Here is a 12,202-nt window from a genome sequence, read left to right on the forward strand (position 1 = left end):
GCCACCACATCCAGCCACAAAAATAACTTTGAATGCATAATTCTTTTCAGAGAAGCCAATCTGTAGACACTGATCAAATATTTATTATTTAGCTTCCTCATTACCCGGACCCCTCCCCTGCTGGATTACTATTGAATATGATCATGTCAAAACTACTGACAAATTTATAGTCTTATAATCAAAACTATCTACTTTAATAGACTTGGTATCAAAAATCAAAACGCAATTTAAGAAACTATTTATCATCTAGCCAGCATAAATTCTCTCTACTAATTAGAAAATTAAGTTAAACAGTATCACTGAAGATGGTAGTTAAATGAAATCTTAGATATCTGAATTGCATTGTTTCAGTTTGCTCTTATTATGTGACATGTTTTATTTTTAAAGTACACAGGACCTTATGAATGATATAAATGGATATAAATTAAATTTCTTCTTTTTATCTTCCTATAGACGGTATTTGCTCACAGGTCTACTTTGGTAGAAAATTGGGAAAGGTGCTAAACTGTGTAAAGTGAATTTAATAAAGGCAACTAATATGACCATATGACACACCAAACACCCACCAGTAGGCTTTTATGATGACCCCATCTGGGTAAATGAAAAACTTCCTAAGTCTATGGTACTTTCAGAAGCCTACAACAGATCTGCCATCTGTTTCCAGACAACCACCAAGTAAAAATCACAGCATTACGGTGTTGGTAGCTTTTATAGAGTATTTTCTGCTTTTTCTTACTAATCCACTACTATGACTTATATAAGAGAGCAGAGGGAGAAATGAGGTACTGATGCATGTTACAACATGGATGAACCTTCAAAAGGTTTTGCTAAGTAAAAGAAGCCAGTCATAAAAAGCCACATATTATATGACTCCATTTATATTAAATATCCAGAATAGGCAAATCCATAGAGTGAGAACGTAGACCAGTGGTTGCCTAGGGCCAGGGGAAGAGAAAATCAGAAGTGATTGCTAATGTGTACGGGATTTCTTTTTGGGGTGATGGAATTAGATAGTGGTGGTGTTGTAAACTAAAAGTAAAATCCTAAGCCCCTTAACCAACTGAAAAGTGGCTTCTTGGCCACAGGGACCCAGAGAAACCTTAAGCACTGAGCTCTTGGCCATGGCAGGACGGGAGGTCAGACATGCTCATATGCCCAGCCCTTCTGCAATTTAGACACAACTGCTAGCCAGCATTAATGTTAAAAAGAGATCATTAGACTGACAGAACAGATTCTTTGCAGCAATGAGATACCAAACTATAAATAAGACCTAAGGCCATGCCAGGCAAGCGTTAAGTCACGCACCCCTACACTTAAAGAATAAACTATGTGCTAAATGCCACAAGGTTTTTCTTTTTCTTTGGCTGCTAAATAAGCACTGGCCTCGAGATAAGCAATATTAAAACAAGTGCAGTTCATTCACCTCCAGATGTTGACTAACTGACCCCCTCACCTGCTTTTTCACAAGCCCTAACTACAGTTTTCACTGGACAAGAGACTGTAACTTTCCCCTGATGAGAGACCACTGACCACGGGTTGGTTCTGGCTAGTTTTACAGAGGCTGCGCACTTGAGTGCCTTCATGTCTGTTTCACTTTTAACTATAATACATGTAAATGTTAAGTCTCCACCCCAAAGTGAACATAGGTCGTATGTAACATGCATGTTTATTCAATGTGCATGCATTAGCACCCCTCATGAAAACTCATAGCTCCTTCTATAACCTGCTCAGCCTAAATTCCTGTCTCCCCCTCCCCCCTCCCTCCCTCGAAGTGCCCATTTCCATGCTCTGACACAGCCTGTCAGAGTGGCCACCTGGCAGGCTGTAATCCTTTATTTAAAAATAAATCTTTCCTTTCCAAATGTGTAAGTTGTGTGATTTTAAGTTAACATTGTGCAACTGTGAGTTTATTTAAAAACTACTGAACTGTATACTTTAAAGGAATAAATTTTATGGTTTCTATCTCAATAAAGCCGATAGAAGAAAGAGAGAGAGAACACACATGTATGCAGACAGAGCCAAGAAAAGGATAAAAAAGCAGCAGAAAGGACAGGCAGTCCTCAAGTAAAGAGAGACTGTATTCCCTAAATTCAATCATAAATTAACCACAAAAATCTATGGGAGTTCCTCAAAAGTAAGAGACCGACTTAATGAAAGTAATCTGGCAGGGTGGGGAGACAAGCTCAGACAGACACCAGGGGTGGAGTACGAGATAAAAAAGGGAATGAGGATAAAGACTTCTCTGAGCTGAGGGAGGAAGGAGAACCCAGGCTCTGGAAGAGTGAAGGGCAGGAATGGGGGCTGGGCAGGGAGAGGGGATGGACATAAAGCCTGCAGAGGTTTTATGAAGGACGGGAACAGTCGGATACTGTGGTAGCACAAGGATTCTGTCTGCTGGTTCTCACAAGCCAGGCTCACTCACCTCAGCTACTGTGAAACTTCAGCTATTACCAAGGCGAGAACATTCAAGGATCAGAAGCAGGAATCCAAGCTGATTTCAAAAGCAGGGAGGAAATTGGGTCTACAGTAGTGAGGAGAAAGGGGAGGGAGGGAAAGTAAACCAGAGGAAACTGTACCCCCCAAAAGAAAAAGATTCCTACCTTTCTATGGTGAGAAAACTATGGAAGCCACTTGTATATGAAAAATAATTGAGGGTATAATCTGGGACTAGATGTAATGACCTAAAAAGACTTTCTCTTCAATAGCTTTCATGAACCTTTTGGATATGAACACTCTCTCAGACTCAGATTTCACAAACAATGGTGGTGTATTTACTATGTGCTAGGGATCACGCCCCTGTCACAAATAATGCATAATTTAGGGATATGGCCTCAAGAGTGGATGAGGAAAATAATGGGTAGCTATTAAATCCTCAATAATCCTAACTGTAAAAACCCATTGCATCAGGCAAGAAGCTGTTCTCTTTGCCTTGGGGCAAAAAAGTGTTATTCTGAACAGAGTGTTAGGTGTGCGAATAAGAAAAGCCCTAGCTTGATTTTGACCATGCATCCGAGTGTGAGATGGTATATTATCTTGAGCAGCCCAAAGCAGACTTCCTGTTCCATAAGACGGTCCTCAAGAGACCTGCAGCTTGAGGTAGTCATTACAAGGCTCAAGTCCCAGTCTCTTCTCTAAAGTTCCAGTGCTCTTCATGTTACTAGACCCCACCTCTTAAAATAACTGGGGTGTGTGTGTGTGTGTGTGTGAGAGAGAGAGAGAGAGAGAGAGAGAAAGAGATCAGTCAACCTTTCCCTCTAAATTACTACAGTACTAACTGCCTATACTACTTTCTTGGCACGTGTATGCAAATATAGTTTCATGTAAATAGATTTCATCTTCCTACTTAGATCATTCCAGACCATGTTTTCAGACCTCCTTGCATATTCTGTGCATTCACTAGAAGGAAGTCAAATATTATACATACACACACACCCGAATACATACAATAGTCCCCTCTTAGCCTTGGTTTCACTTTCCATGGTTTCACTTACCTGCATTCAACTGTGGTCTGAAAATATTAAACGAAAAACTCCAGAAATAAACAATTCACAGAGTTTTAAACTGCACGCATTATGAGTAGCATGATGAAATTGCGTGCCGCCCCGCCCCATCCGGGATGTGACTCATCCCTTCGTCCAGCACATCCATGCTGTCTACACTCCCTGCCTGTTAGTCACTTAGTAGCCCTCTGTTACCAGATCGACTGTCATGGTTATCACAGTGCTTGTGTTCAAAGAACCCTTATTTGACTTAATAATGGCCCCACATTGCAAGAGTAGTGATGCTGGCAATTTGGATATGACAAAGAGAAGCTGTAAAGTGATTCCTAAGTGAAAATGTGAAGAAAGTTCTTGACTTAATAAGGAAAGAAAAAGACTCCTATGCTGAGGTTGCTAATATCTATGGTAAGAACAACTCTTCTATCTATAGATAAAAGAATTATGAAAAAGGAAAAAGAAATCCATGTTAGTTTTGCTGTTGCACCTGTAACTGCAAAAGTTGCGGCCACAGTGCATGACAACTTAGTTTTAACTAAGCACATGCTTAGTTGAAATGGAAAAGGCATTAAATTTGTAGGTGAAAGACATGAACAGAAATGTGTTCTGGTTGGGAGCAGTGGCTCACATCTATTAATATAATCCCAATGCTTTGAGTGGCAGAGACAGGAGGATTACTTGAGACCAGGAGTTCAAGACCAGCCTAAGCAACATTTTGTAAGACCCTGTCTCTACAAAAAAAAAAAGTAAGAAAAATTAGCCAGGGCATAATGACTAGCACCTGTAGTTCTAGCTACTCAGGAGGCTGAGGTAGGAGGATCACTTGAGCCCAGATTTCAAGGTTGAGTGAGCTATGATTGAGCCACTGTACTACAGCCTGGGTGACAGAGCCAGAACCTGTCTCTACAAAAAAAAAAAAAAAAAAATTAGCCAGGCATGATAGCCCGTGCCTGTAGTCCCAGCTACTTGGGAGGCTGAGGCAGGAGGATCCCTTCAGCCCAGGAGTTTGAGGTTACAGTGAGCTATGATGGTGCCACTGCACTCACTCTAGCCTACACAACAGAGCAAGACCCTGTCAAGAAAAAAAAGGAAAGAAAAGGGAAGGGAAAGGAAGGTAAAGGAGGGGGAGGGGGAGGGGAAGAGGAAGGGGAAGGCGAAGGGGAAGCAGAAAGGGGAAAGAAAAGTGATGGTAAATTCTGCTCTAATTCTCACAATATAAGATTCCAGTTCTTTTCCTCCTGAGAAAACTCTGTGCTTGAATTTTTTATCTACAACTACAGAATTCTTTAGGATATACTTTTTAAGTGTCCCCACTAATTTTAATTAGCACTGCAGAGCTAATTGAAGCCCAGAGAAATCTCTGCCCTCCTTGAGATTACAAATAACAAGGCCCAAACGGTGCTGGGGGCGGAAGGGGAGGACGTCAATCACCTCCACTATGGGGTGGGTCCATCCAGCGGGGGCTGCAGTGAGGTCAGGGATTATAAGAATGTGCTCCACCTGCCAGGGGACAGCACAATACTCAGTTTGGGCAGAACATTAAGCCTTCTTAACTGTCAAGATGTCAAAACATAAACCATGTCTTACTCGGGGAAAGGTCAGAAAAATATTTTAAAGGAGATAAAAGCTGATTTTTCACTTCATTGGGAATATTCAAGGATAATAGGATTGGAATATTAAGTGAGCCCACTTAGTCCTAGGAAAGTATTCCTCAAAGCGTAGTCTACATCAGAATCACATGGGGGCTTATTAAAAACTCAGACTTCTGGGTTCCACTCCACAGTGGTGAATCTCAGTTTATAGAGGGGAAGGGGAAACCTTGGAATATGCATTTCTAACAAGTATGCTACTGAATCTTCTGCACCCATATATAGCGTTTGAGAACAGCTGCGCGGGTATTTTGCCGAAGTTTTCAGCTGAAACAACAGAGTATAGATGTTGGTGAAGAATCAATCTTTGTTGCTATATCTATTTAATAAAAAGTCTAGTATTGGAAAGAACAAAAGGAAGAAGTGTTTATTTTTTAAATAGCTATTCAATTGATATATTATTCCTCATCAGAATTTAAATTCACATTTAGCCAAGGAACCAACTACTTACTGCTTCATAAATAGACCCAAGACTGAATACTTGATGGGTATTTTAAAGCCCATATCTGTCCTGCAGGATCTAAAAAGTTTTAGTCAATAAAAAATGTCTATATGAGGGCACTCAAGCTACACTATCCAAATTGGTAGCCATTGACCACAAGTGACTATTTGACATGTGCTCCAGTGTAAAATATATACTGGATCTCAAAGACTTAGTACAAAAAAATGTAAACTATCTTATTAATTACTTTTTATGCTGATTGCATGTTGATATAACAATAGTTTGGACAAATTGATTACATACCTTACTTAGAAAATTTAAAACCCCATGCGGCTAGTATTATAGTTCTTTTGTACAGCACTGATCTGGATTTTTCAAGTAAGTTATTGCTTAGCTGATTAAATTCTCTACCAAAACTCCCGATCACTCAAATAAATGCCTATGTTTAAAGGGAGGAAGGCCTGTAAATACAGCCACTAACAATTGTGATTTACTCTGTACAGGTAAGGTATGATACAACTGGGTGCTGTCAGCTGCTGTTAATTCCTCCACAATGATGTAAACGCTACGTCAATTTCTTTTGCCTTGTCAACAGCTTAGCAGAAACGCTCTTATGCAAAATTTTAGCTCATAAATGTTAATGAGTGACAACTTTCAAGGTAATCCCATTTTTAATTTGTCCTATTTTAAAAATGCATTCATACAAAGCTCTCTATTACACCTCTCTATGCCATTACTTTTTGGGGAAAAACAGCCTAAATTTCTGAAGGGAGCATCAGATGTTTAAGATGGTTTTCATGCTTTTTTAAATAATTACAAAATAGTTCAGATTTTATTTCAGGAAAAAATTCAAATACAGGAAATTTACTCAGAAAGAAACACTGACTATTTTTGTGTATACTTCTAGTTTTTTTTTTCACTATTCACAGGCATTGATATAAAGACATTAATTGTAATTACTTTTATCAATATTTTCAAGCTAAATATATATTTTAAAAGACTTTCTTCCCCATCTCCCCCAATGTGTGTTTAATTCAACAAAACATAAGCCACAATCATAAATATCCTTCATTTATAAACAGAAAACATCTGCCTTTGACATTTCTTTAAAAGAGTAAAGTTTTGTTTTCTTTTTATTTCAAATAAAATGCTGGTTTCCAAAAAGTTCAGCTTATTTTGAATCACCACATGCTCCACAATACTGAGGCAACCGGTCAGAGGTCAGGAATGTGGGCATGCCACCATGGGACTAGGGAAATCATTTACAGAAGACAAAAAAATCACTTTACAGGGCACTGCCTCAAGGCTGAATGGGCAGGACACGATCTCTTTCCCAGTCAACAGGCTCGACCAAGGCTCTTCTCATCTTCCTTCTGAACTGTGAATGATACCACCAAGGAAGGGGCAAGTACCATCACTCCACATTCAGCTTTAACTCTTACATATAAAAAGGATGTATATTTCAAAGACAGTGTAAACACTGTAAAGTATCTCATTAATAACTTTATTTGACGACTGCACGTTAATATGATAATATTTTGGATACATATATTTTTGATATAAATATATAAACTTTTTGAGTACGTAGCAACAGTCAATATTGAGTCTCATTATTTTCTTAAAATATATCTAAGTCTTAAATTTTTACAAGCTGAAGAGCTGAGAGTCTCTCTTCACGTCCCTTGTGTGAGGGGGAAACTTCCAGATGAAGTTGTTCTCTACTTTGAGAAAAAGCTGCTGTTTTCAATCCCGCCAGGTGCTCCAGATCAAGTTCCCTGTGCTTCCTCTTGGTCATCAGGCAGATGCTTCTGGCTACTAAGGAGCTGGAGTGGGTGATAAGTGATTGACATAAGAGCCAGACTGATTTTTAAGCAAAAGAGTTTCAGGAGAATGGAAAGAATTAGGCAATGGAAGTGACCCAACTCCAGGCTGATTCATCTTTGTAATGATAAACTGGCACCTGACAAGTGATGGAGGCCTGATTTCTAACAAAATTGATCCAGCTGGGCTCAGTGGCTGCACCTGTAGTCCCAGCTACTTGGGAGGCTGAGGTGGGAGGATCACTTGAACCCAGGAGTTTGAGGCTGCAGTGCACCAAGACTACTCCTGTGAATAGCCACTGTACTCTAGCCTGGGCAGCAGAGCAAGACCCTGTCTCTTAAAAAAAAAAAAAACCTGACATGTTACCTACCATATCAGAGACACCACCTCCCCTGTGTAATATCTTAGGAGTCTGATTCTCCAAAACCAAGTGGGTGTGCAGCAATGCAATTCAATTCTGACACCATCCCCTGGTGTTATCACCAGATCTCACAGGATAAAGGGCTTGGCCCCAGAAGATCGCCCCCACATCAGATGCCAGTTGCGAGTTTCAGGTCACCCATACTTCTGACCACCTGGCCATAAATTCATCCCAACAGCCCCCTCAGGTTCAATAATACGCTAGAAGAACTCACAGAACTCAGGAAAACACTTTATGTATGTTTACCAATTTATTATAAAGCATACAACTCAGGAACAGCCAGATGGAAGATGTACATGGGGCAAGGGTCTGGGATGGGGGGCAGGGCTTCCATGTCCTCTCAGAGCACCCTGCCCACCCTGCATGACCGCCCCAGAGTTGGTGGATGGGCTTGAAAGTTACAACCCTCCAATCACTGGGTCTTGGGTGAGCAACCCCACCCTAAGGCTCCCTAGGGATGGGAGGTTGGCCCCACCCTAAGTCATCTAATTAGCATAAACTCAGGTCAGATGAAGGAAGTGACAGCAAAGTGACACCACTTGCACATTAAAGTGTATCTTTAAGATAACTCTGTTGGGTTTGAAACTGTTTCTTCCTAGACTTTAGCTGGGTCCAGATGAAATGGTCTCAAACACATCCAAGGAAGTCCCCAAGGAAAAGACTACACGAACATCAGTACTCTATACCAGTCTCAAAATGGGATCCCTAGGCCAGGGCGTCAGCAGCACCTAGGAACCTGTTAGATACCAAATGATCATGCCCCACCCAAGACCTACTGAATCGGAAACTCTGGGGGTGAGCTCAGAAACCAGTGCTGGAGCAAGCCCTCCAGGGGATTCTGATTCACACGCAAATGCTAGAACCACTGTTCTAACGCCAGACCTCCTGCTATCTGCATATGGTTTCTCAGAGGGCTCAGAGATTTTTCTGTCCCACAGACAGGAAACTAAGAGAATAAGTAAGATAATTTCTTCCATTAAACACATGCTTTCCCTGGTATTTTCTGGATCTACTGAATGTAATTCTTTTTCTTTCTTTTTTTTCCCCCATCATCATTTAACCTGGAAGCAGCACCTTATCTTGTCAGTAACTTGCCCTGGCTACTCATGGTTTCTTCTAGGCCGCAGGATGCATTCCTGAGGCTTTCAAAGATCTTTTTAACATGTTTAAATTACCCAACTAGCAACACTCTTCACCAATGAGCTTTAAATCAGTTTTTAATTTTACTGAATACAGAAAAATAGTAAAGTATACACTTCAGAGTCAATATATGCCATCAGCTACTTAGTAGCCCTTGGGCAAGCTACTTAATCTCGCTGGGCCTCAATTTCCTTATCTATACCATGTAGATAATAATAATCTCTTTCATATGATTGTTATGGGATTAACCGTTAATATATGCAAAGCATTCAGAACAGTTGCCTGGCACACAGTAAGCACCAGGTTGAGTGCTTGCTACTATTATCATGATTAGTTATTCAGGGACCTAGATAAACATCCTAGAAAGGTTAAGACAAATGATGGACACTGAAGCTCTCCTCTGAAATTGTAGGAAAGACCACATACAAAGAACAAGGAACTGCTCTGCAGTTTGCAAGTGAAATTGTCCTGAAAAGGGAGATAATGCATAGCCTGGAATCAGAAAGTAAAAAAAAGGCTCGTGATCAAAGGTAATTGGCCACCACTAGCATAGCGGTCTAAAGACTCTAAGAAAGATTCAAGAAAAAGAGGTAAGAGATTAAAGTACAAATCAATCCACTAGCACAAGCCAGGTTCCTGGTTTCCATAAGGTTCCATGTTAACGAATGAGCTAGAAAATAAAGCCCCAATTCTAGAGTGACTATCTGATTAATTATTCACTCAGGCAAGCTCAAAAAGATCTTTAAATCTTCACCACTCAAGAGACATATTATCCTAAGGCAGTTGAATAATTTTCCTATAGCACTTAGTTGGCTGTATCCCCAACATCCATTCCCCTCTCCCATCTTCCTGTTGTAGTCCAAATTTTCTGGCCAAACTGGTTGGGACTGACCAAACTCTCACTCTAGGGCTGTGTCCTGCGTAGATGCAGTCAGTCAGCACATCCAATTCTCCACCTCCAGTGGGAGAGGCACATGACCCACGTCATGGTCACTCAGGCCAGTGAGAATGATCCCAGCCCCTGTGGGAGCAGGAAGCATGCTCTTTCCTGCTGGATGTCCACAAGGCCCGGGGGCCTGGCATCTGGGGCAGCCATCCTGGGACTACGGGATAGAGCCTGCTTGTGAATAGAGCCTGCACTAGCAAAGAAAGCCAAGAAGTGGAGAGAAAGAAACTAGCTTCTTGGTCACACCATTTAAGCCCAGGAGTAAGTCTTGCCTAAAGGCTGAATTTGCCTACTCTGTGACCAATAAATTCTCTTTGTCACTTAAACCACTTTGGGTTAGGCTTCCTTTTGCTTGCAATCAAGACAACTCTAAATGATACATGCATCATAGTCAGACTCCATTATAAAGGTAACAAAAAAGTGATTTATATTCACAATTAGTACCCTTATCTGCTCGAGTTATGACTTTGATTTACTTTCATAATTCAACACATTATGAAAAACAATCAAAAACCCACATCCCCACTTGGTAAAAATTCCCTTTGAAATCTCAAAGTACAGATGCAGGACCTTGAATACACTCCACTTTGACCCTGGGTTTATGTATATTTAGCACTGCTGAAGTTTTGAAGGTGATGAAATCCTTTCCTGATTTTCAGGGCAATTTTAGGGTAAAAAAATTACCCACCCCAACCAGGGCCATTGTGAAAGTGTACTCTAGGGTATTCAACACAATAAGAGAATGAGAAATCACAAAGTAAGGACCTATTCCCACTAATTTTAATGAAGCAATGACAAACTTACCTGGTACCGCATTCAGTGTGTCCTTTACCACATTAAGCTATTGCTTTTCAGATCTAAAATCCTTGCATGTGATACTAACCAACCTTGGTACAGGTCAGGTCAGTTAACATATCACAGGCACTAAGTACGCAGGTTAATTTGTATATTTTTGTGTGTAAGGTATAGTATGCTTAAATATTCTGAAATGTAAGACATGTCAAAAATAAAAAAATTCTTACAAACTTAGGGCAGCTCTTTCTGAATTGCTATAAATAACATTCTGTGCTCTGAATCATTTTGGCCATCAGAATTGACAGGTCTCCAAATATGGAACTGACTACCTTACAAAATGGTCACCTTGCTCTCAAGGGACAATCTTCAAACAAGGCAGCTGTAACAGGGACAGGGTGGATGATTTTAAAGGAGACTGAACAGCATCCTGGGTTTCTGTAATGAGGCACGAAGGAGACTCACCTGCCAGAGCCTTGATGCGGGACCGCTCAAAGAGCCGCGCAGAGCTGTTCTCGTTGTCCCAGTCATCGACGTCCCAGCGGTTGTTGACATCGCTGTACTGCTGTTGGATCTCAATGTTGTCATAGTCTGTGGCTACTGTGGTCGTCATCTTGAACTGTCTCAGCTGCTCTTCCACATCAGCTCCTTCTTAGAGTTCTGGGAGAAGGAAAAGGAAAAACACAGTCAAATATCTGAAGTATGTCCAGTCCCCACGACATCTACTGGGATAAAGGTGAGTAGAAAGTAAAAGAATTAGTGCTTGTCAAGAACAGGTCTTCTGGAGTCAAAGCTGGTTTTGAATTTTAGCACTGCCTCGTAACAGGTCTGTGACCTTGTCCAAGTTACTTAATCTCTCTGAGCCTCAGTTTCCCCTCCCATTAAAGAGGGAAGATCTTTACAGGTTGTTGAGAGGACTGAATGAGATGATGGATGCCCAACAGACCGTGGGTTTCTTTCTTATTTCCAAAGCTTAAAACCTGCAATTTTAAAGTTCTATCAGACCTGGATCAACACCTACCTGGGGTTTCTGAATGAACTCATTTATTTCTATTGTGTTTCACCATAAATTACAAACTTTTTCTCCCAGAAATTCATAAAATATCATACAAGAGAACAGATGATTTTTATCTCAACATCTCGCTTACATATTAGAAAACGGATGCCTACGATTACGATGTAAGTATAGGGCACCAAGGGCAGTACCAATGCATAGTAGATACTCAAAAAAATGACCGCAAATACTTATATTGTTGTTCGTACAAATTCCACTACCAATGTCAATACCCGCTCCTTAGGAACCCACCCAGGGTCACAGGGTTTTTCGGGAGTAAATATGAAACAAGAACCTAGGCCTCAACTTTTGGTCCACTGCTGTCTTCACTGTAGCAAGGTGCCCTTGGGGAATTAAGTGAAAGATGACGAGCTTTAAATATAGTTTGTCCCTTCAATATAGCTATTATTCACTCATTGAACCAAAGTATACTGAGGACT

At 40.7% G+C, this 12,202-nt stretch overlaps 1 protein-coding gene across 1 annotated transcript in view; it reads right to left on the minus strand.

Moving 5' to 3' along the window:
* Positions 1–12,202, minus strand: part of SPTBN1 (spectrin beta, non-erythrocytic 1) — a 190,653-nt gene that overhangs the window by 125,690 nt on the left and 52,761 nt on the right. Inside the window, exon 2 of the mRNA XM_069494377.1 lies at positions 11,174–11,368. Coding sequence (XP_069350478.1) covers positions 11,174–11,321 — 148 coding nt within the window. The 5' untranslated portion in view covers positions 11,322–11,368. The remainder of the gene's footprint in view (positions 1–11,173; positions 11,369–12,202) is intronic.

This window comes from Eulemur rufifrons, chromosome 19 (assembly GCF_041146395.1).
Source record: "Eulemur rufifrons isolate Redbay chromosome 19, OSU_ERuf_1, whole genome shotgun sequence".
Classification (NCBI taxonomy): Eukaryota; Metazoa; Chordata; class Mammalia; order Primates; family Lemuridae; genus Eulemur; species Eulemur rufifrons.